At 42.1% G+C, this 8,164-nt stretch overlaps 1 protein-coding gene across 1 annotated transcript in view; it reads right to left on the reverse strand.

The window, feature by feature from the left end:
• Syap1 (synapse associated protein 1) overlaps nucleotides 1-7,673 on the reverse strand; it is a 28,446-nt gene extending 20,773 nt beyond the window's left edge. The window contains exons 1-3 of the mRNA XM_051178734.1: nucleotides 7,435-7,673; nucleotides 2,671-2,789; nucleotides 2,384-2,450 (exon numbers count right to left, since the gene is read on the reverse strand). Of these exons, the coding sequence (XP_051034691.1) occupies nucleotides 2,384-2,450; nucleotides 2,671-2,789; nucleotides 7,435-7,636 (388 nt within the window). The 5' untranslated portion in view covers nucleotides 7,637-7,673. The remainder of the gene's footprint in view (nucleotides 1-2,383; nucleotides 2,451-2,670; nucleotides 2,790-7,434) is intronic.
• Nucleotides 7,674-8,164: the final 491 nt, after the last annotated feature.

The following is an 8,164-nucleotide window of genomic DNA, read 5'->3' on the forward strand; positions in this document are numbered from 1 at the left end:
TCAGAGTAAGATGCTGTTTTTAAAAAAGCTGTGCATTGTGATCCACTTTAATCCTAACACTTAGGAGACAGGCAGATAGTTCTCTATGCAGAAGAACTCTATCAGTTCAAGGTCATCCTAGACTACACAGCAAGTACCAGGCCAGCCAGTGACACACAGTACAACCCTGTCAAAAAAAAAAAAAAAAAAAAAAGAAAGAAAGAAAGAAAGAAAAAGATAGAGAGATGGCTCAGTAATTTAGATTTTATGACAAAGAGCACTTACTACTCTTCCAAGAGGATTCCAGTTCGATTCCCAGCACATATGTAGTGGTTCACAACTTTTTGAAATTCCAGTTCCAAGATCTGATACTTTCTTGTGATCCCCCTTCAGGTCCCATACTGCTCTTACAGAGGCCCAAGAGTTCAGTTCCTAGCATCCATTGTCAGGTGGCTCACACCCACCTACAACTCCAGCTCCAAGGGACATGTCCCTATCACACATACACATAATTAACAATAAAAATAAATAGAAAGGGCTATTGAAATGGCTCAGCTTTTAAAAGCACTTGCTGCGAACCTGACACCATGAGTTCAATCTTTGGGACCCACATGGTAGGAGGATAGAATTCACTCCTGGAAGTTGTCCTCTGCCACACACAGGCCAGAAGTAAATAAAAGTAATAAAAATGTGTGTGTGTGTGTGTGTGTGTGTGTGAGAGAGAGAGAGAGAGAGAGAGAGAGAGAGAGAGAGAGAGAGAGAGAGAATAGGATCTTGAGTGTAACCACTGCAAAAGACAAATTAGAGGCAATAAATGATAGGGCTGGAATCAAACAGTCAATGAACAGTTAGAAGCTGTTAACAAAATGACATACACCTAGCTAGATACAATTAAAGGGAATCCAGGACGCCATTCAAGCACCCATCTGCTGCTTTTTATAGTAGATTCTAACTGCACTAAGCCCCCAACACACATCAGACCCAAAGCAATCCATTCCAAAGTAAATAGGCAGTTCCATATTTGCCACATACAAAGTGATGAAGTAATGGTCACAGTTAGTGTTAGACTGGAGGTATAGTAGCTCAGTTGGTAGAGTGCTTGCTTAGCATACATGAGATATTAAGTGCCATGCCCAGCACTGTACAAACCTGGTATCGTAATATATACCTATAACGCCACCACTTGGGAGGCAAAGGAAGGAGGGATGGAATCCAAGGTCTTCATTTACTATATATCAAATTAGAGGTCAATCTTAGCTATGTGAATCCCCGTCTCAAAAATAAAAACAAATGAAAAACAGTTGGTATCAATATCTGGGCCTGGATTTCTGCAAAGACCTGTCAAAATTGGGATCCTTCTCTGCAATGCAGAGCCTAGAAGTCTTACCCCTTCCACAGCTGCTGCCCTAGCTGAGATGAAAGAAGAATCTGACAACATAGGCTATTTATTGCTGGTGTTAGTGTTTTATTTATTGACTGATTTTGAGACAGTGTTTCATATAACCCAGGTTGGCCTTCAACTCACTATGTAGTTGAGGTTGGCTTAAACTCTTGATCTTTTTACCTTTGCCTCCCAAATGCTGGAGTTACAGGTCTCAGCTAGGTTATTTGCTTTGATTTCTGTTGTTAGACTAGGTCTTTCAAATCTAGCTGGTCTCAAACTCCTGGCAATCCTTTTGCCTTAGCGTCTTGGGTACTGGAAACACAGGTGTGCACTACCTAGCCTGGCCTGACCCTCTTTTCTATCATGTTAAGTAAAAGAGAGTGTGAGTGAGTGAGTGAGTTTGTGTGTGTGTATGTATGTATGTATGTATGTATGTATGTATATTTGTATTTTTCTGTTTTGAAATAGGGTCTCTCTACATAGACCTGGCTATTCTGGAACTCGCTGTGTAGACAAGGCTGGCCTAGAACTCTCAGCAATCAACCTTTCTCTGCTTCCCAAGTACCGGATAAAAGGCATGTACTACCACATTTGACTATTTTTTTTGATTAAAAAGGTTTTGTTTTGTTTTTTCATTTTGTAGCTCAGGCTGGGAGTACAGCCTCAAACTCACAGCAATCCTTCTACTTTAGCTTCCCAAGTGCTGGGATTACAGTTGTGAGCCATTATGCCTGGTGATGGAGATCTAACCCAGGGCCTTGTATATATTATGTACATGTTCCACTATAAGATTCCGCCCCAGTATTATACATTTTTGTATACCCAGAGTCTTAGTATAGGTCTAACACATAATAAATGCTCAATAAAACTTGGTAGGGAAGCTGGGAGTGTAGCTCAGCAGCAGTGCTTGCCTAGCATGTGCCAGGTCTTGGGGTTGAACCCCAGCACCACAAACTAACACATACATATTCACACACACACAAAACTTGGCTGAGAAATTAAGAAAAACCTATATCATACCTGACTTCTTTGTGTTCTGTTCTTCAACAAATTTTTTCTGTTCTTTTTGAAAATCCCCTATAATGGTCTGTTAGAAAAACACATGAAGTCAAATTACTTTGAAAGTTTACTATTAAGTAAGAATAGCAGTCAAGCTACATGAGTACATATATGAAATTGTTCAAGAATCAAGAAAAGGTATTCTAAAAAATTCCATCAACATATTATATTTTACTTGAGTTAAAGAGATTACACTAGCTACTTACAACTTTCATAAATTCCTCCTTTTACAAGTTTTCTAAACATACCTTCTCAATGATGCCATCTATTTTTCCTTCTTCCACAGATTTCTTTATTGTCTGAGCTGTTTCAGCAACAGACTCAGTTATCTTCTTTGTGGCAGCACTCGCAAAGTTAATCAAATAATCTGCAATGGACAAACAGGGTCTGTGGTTTATCCAAGTGCAATGGTTATCACACCTTCCCATCAGTAGTTACAGGGAGATCTTCTCAAGGACCTTCTTGGATACCAAAATCAAATTTGTACATGTTCAGGTCCCGTTTGTAATAATGGCACAACATAGAACCTATGAATATTCATCCATATAGTCCTGTGTATATTAAATCACCTTTACTGGGATCCAATCTCAGGTCCTTATGGTTGCATAGTTCTTAACCACTGAACCGTCTCTTCAGCCCCTATACTGTCATTTTAATCTAAGGAAAACTATTTGAAATTGGCAAACTGGCTGGGCATGGTGGTACATGCCTTTAACCCAGCATTTGGGAGGCAGAGGCAGATGGATTCCTGTGAGTTCAAGACTACCTTGCTGTCTACATAAGTAGTTGGGATATATATTGAGACTGTTATCCAGCCTCCCCCAAAAGTAGTAGGGGGCTATATGGCTCAGTGGTTAAAGATACTTGTCACTAAGCACAATGACTCCCACATAGTTGAAGTAGAGAGCCAACTCCTAAAAGTTGTCCCTCAACTTGCACCACGGCACACATGTACTCACATACACAAACAAAGAAATTATCAAAGCAGACAAATATGGCATTTAAGGAATGAAGCTAGAATAGAAAGAAAAAAACCTGTAAAAACATGAAAATCCTTAACAAAATAACATTCTTACACAGAGGTAGGTTAATTTTTTCAAAGATATCTCACTTAATTTTAGAATCCTGGGAATCTTAAGTATTAGAAGGGTACTTAGATGTGAATGGATTCTCCTTCAATGCATGCCTTTAATTCCAGCATTCAGGAGGCAGGGGCAGTCAGATCTTTGAGAATTCAAGGCCAGCCTGGTCTAGAGCTAGTTCCAAGACAGCCAAGGCTATGAAAAAAAAACCTGTCTCAAAAGCTGAAAGCTTTAGCAAGTCTCTTGTCATTTCTACCTCTCAGTTTTAAGTCTCTCTCCACCTGCAACAAAAATCTGTTGTTGCTGGGCTTAATGGAACACACTTTTAATCTCAGCCCTTAGGAGACAGAGGCAGGCAGAGCTCTATGATTTTGAGGCTGGCCTTGTCTACATAGTGAGTTTCCAGGACTGCCAGAGCTACATAGTGAGACCCTGTCTCTAAAACAAAAAACAAACTATTATTATGAGTATGAGTACATGATATATGTGGGGATAGGGCACATGTTGGAGGCCAGAGGATAACTCTGTGGTGGCATTTCTCTCCTTCCACCTTTCTTTGGGTTAGGGGAATCAAAAGCAGGTTATCAGCCTTTCAAGGCCAGTATCTATATTCACTGAGCCATACTGGCCCCTAAATCGGTCCTTCTTCTTGGGGAACATAAACGTCTAACTAAGCAATGTCCTTATGTTTCTTCCTGAAACTAAAACTGCTAGTTCTAAAGACCATTGTTTATAAGCCGTGGAATTCAAGCTCTTTCTGTAAGTGGAACTATGCTATCAGAACTCAATAGGTATTTTATATCTAGATTTTTTTTTCTTTTTGAGACAGAGTTTTGCTATCTAGCTTTGGCTAGCCTGATACTATGTAACCAGGCTGTCTGTAATCTTTCTGTCTCAGTATTCTGAGTTTTGGAGGATTCAACATCCATGTCCAGCTTAGATACTTATTCATCAAAGTACTCTAATTTTCCTAGATGTGCACTAGTTGTATCAATGACAAAGATATTTAGTGCTCCTAACATGATAGATGCCCTCCTTATTAAGAGTATAGGAGCTGGAAAAACAGCTCAGTGAGTAGTTAAGAGTACTGGCTCCTCCAGAGGACCTGGCTTTGATTCCCAACATCTCACAACCACCTGTACCTCCACTTTCAGGGGATGTGATGCCATCTTTTGATATCTGTGGGCACAAGGCACATGCATGGTACACAGACATACACACAGACAAAAGCCCCCATACACACAAAGAGCACAGAAGAAGATGATTTGGTTGGCTTTCAAAACAACTAACCACTGAATAATGGATGTTGTTTGCTCCTTTGGAGACAGTGGCCATAAGAAAGCCTAAGTTTGTCAGGAGGAAGGACTAAGGAGCAGGTGGTTTGGTGTAGAATGAAGGAAGAGAATGTAAAGTTGGGTGTTCACTATTGGTAATGGTAACAGTAAGTGACTTAAATGTATAAACAGGACGTACTTATGATCCAATCTTAAAGGGAGGGATTCAACAAATGTTTGCTTAACAAATGGAGCTCTCACTGGATTCCAGTAGAATTCAAAGGTCTAAAGAGACTACTTAACTGGGAATCAGGCTTAGAAATACTTTATTTTTCAAAACACGGGTAGGAGTCAGGGTGGTATAGCTAAATTTGATTATCTAATGATTACTCTTGTGAAGTAGAGGCAGGAGTTCAAGTCAGCATCAGCTATGTAGAGAATTTGAAGCTAGCCTTGGGATACATTCAAAAAACAAAAATAAAAAAACCAAAGCCAAATCAAAACAACAAAACCCCACAAATAAAAGTACACAAGTACATCTTCTTAGACAGAATGTATTTTTAGGGTCAATATGCAGAATTAAAACACCTAATAATTTTTCTAGCCTCTCTAAAATACTATGCATAAACTAGAACTTTCACATAAAGTCACATAAATTATAGGAGCAAGAGCTTTCATTTATTCTAAAACTTTAAATTTCTAAATAGAAAGGAAGGGTTCCATCTAAATTCAGCTTATTCAAACATCAAGAGAACCTGATAAAGAAAAACAAAAATAAACCACCAATAACAGAGAGAACCTGATGAGGAAAGATGGTAGAAGGCATGGCTCAGAAGCCTAGCACGTATGTGGCTCTAGGTTTTTCGGTCCTGAAAAGAAATGTCATGGAAATTTTAGCTGGGTATGATGGTGCCCACCCAGAATCTTAGCACTTGTGAAGCAGAAACAGGAAGATCAGTAGTTCTTGCCGTTACAGATAATGGCTCACTAAGTTGTCAAGGCTGGCCTAGAACCCACAATGTAGCTCAGGCAGGCCTAGATACAGTGATTCTCAAGCCTTAGCCTCTAAATAGCCAGCATTCCTGACTTAGGTCAAGCTTTTCTGTTTTTGAGACAAGGTTTCAGGTAACCTTGGCTGGCTTGGAGCTTACTATGTAGCTGAGGCTGGCCTTGAACTCCTGATCTTTCTTTCTAAGAATCCCAAATTCTGAGGTTACAGTTCTGTGCCACCACACCAGGCTTTCATCCCACATTAATCTATCCTAACTACCTAATATAACCTCTGCTCTTGTAAAGTCTCCTCACATTCCTTGAATATTACAAGTCATTCCTTCCCAATTTTCTACACTGAAAATATTAATTCTCTTTTCTGGTGATTTCATGCTGTCACACTTAGTTTTATTTCCCTTGTGCAGTCTTTGGGATTCTTAGCTGAGATGATATATTGTTACAATTAGATAGTGTGGCTGTTTTCCCTGTTCCTGTACCTGACAGTCAAACTTTTTGAACATTAGGACCTTTCCTACTGAAGTCTGTGTTTCTCTGTTCTTTGGTACCCTAAATCTATTTGATAGGCCCTTAAAAAGTTCTAAATTTACTGGGTATGTGGTGGTGAACCCCAGTAATCCCAACAGGAGGGAGACAGGAAAGATTGCAGGGTTCAAAGCCATCCTCGGCCACATGGTGAGATTGATGCTAGGCCTGGCTATATAACACACTGTCTCAAAACAACAACAACAAACAACCTGCTAAATCTAGCATACATTTTTGTTATAATTTTCTTATGTTTACTTTTGTTGAGGGCCCACTACCCCAAAGTCACCTTCTTTGACTATATAAGCCTGCCAAAGTCTCTCTAGAATTAGTTACTACAGTAGGTATTTATATTCTCAAGGAATACTTTTTGTTAAACTTCGACTATAAATTTGGAAAGAGTATGGGCTTTGAAATCAGGTAGATGTTTGGCTTAAATTCTACTGGTACCACTTACTATCAGTAAAATGTTGGGTTTGTTCCCCCAACTCCTTGGGGATGGTGAATAGATGAAACTCAGGTATTTACTGTCATCAAAACTCTAGCACTGAAACTTGAATATAACAGACAATTGGCAGCTTCTTTTTCACCTCAAGGAAAAAGGTCCTGCTGTATGTGCCTGAGGGGAGGGGGAACCGATTACGAAGCACTTCTGAAGCAGAGTGGGGAGGATCAAGGTCATCCTTGACTACAAAGCAAGTTCGAAACCATCCTGGGCTACATGAGACTGTCTCAAGAAAATCAAAAGAACACATGCATGACTTAAGCTTGAGTAACTTACCAAGTCACCTGACACAATACCTTTCAGTCCTTTCTTGGGACAAAAGGCATTTTCCAAACTACTCTAGCTGGGAGACCAGAGGTGGAGTTGGCAAGTTGAACAAACCAAACTGCTTGTCAAAACTCTCCAAACAGCGACACATTGCTCGCTTTACCGCGCTGGGGCTTCCTATGTATGCAAACTTTGCAGGAAAGCAACAAGTTCTTAGGCACGTCGAGGACACGACTTGACTATTTGGTAAAGCTTCGATGTCGCCCAGCTCCTCACCCAACTCTCCCATGTCACACACCGGCATCCCCTCATCTCCTCCCAGCCCGCCCTCGCGTCTTGTAGGGGACTCACTGCCAAGGCCTTTGGCCTGGTGGAGGAGCTCTGGGTCCTCTGTTGGCTGCTGCTCGTGCTCGGTGGTCTCTGCCGGTGGCTTGGAGTGCTCCTCAGGTGACGCGTCTCCTGACAACAGCTCGTCCCCGCCGGGCTGCTCTTCTTTCGCCACCGGCCCCTCGGGCTGCTTCAGGCCCAACCAACTGCTCAATCCTCGGAACATCCCGCCCGCGGGATCGCCGCCGCCCCTGCTGCAGTCCCCTCACCCAAGAGCCCTGCCACCACTGACCGCCCAGCGATTTGACACCGCGGGTCTTCGAGGGAGACTGACCGGAAGCCTGAGCGACACCTCGGCCGCCAGTCCCCCTTCAGTGTGCGGTTAACCCACCCTCTATGACTGCACCTCAGCTGGCTGAACATGCGTCACGTCCGGCTCAAGCTCCGCCCCGCTTGCGTTGGGGCGGGTTCGCCTGGAAAAGGGGCAAAAGGCCAAAGAGCTCCCCGTGCAGAGCCCCGCCCCGTCTCTGCCCTTGTACTCTTTCAAACCCAGCGTTATGAGCATTTGGACGGCATCTTTTCTGGGGCTTGTCCTACCTGATCTCATTTTGTCATTGCCTCGAAGTGACAAAGCCTCGCCTTTCCAGGTCCAGCTGGACTTGATTACACCCCCATCCCCGCCCCTTGGAAATGGAATAGTCTTCCCCTGAGCCTAAGTAACCCCATTTGGGGGTAGTGGCTCATACTTGCAGTC

Source organism: Phodopus roborovskii, unplaced genomic scaffold, assembly GCF_943737965.1.
Source record: "Phodopus roborovskii unplaced genomic scaffold, PHOROB, whole genome shotgun sequence".
Taxonomy (NCBI): Eukaryota; Metazoa; Chordata; class Mammalia; order Rodentia; family Cricetidae; genus Phodopus; species Phodopus roborovskii.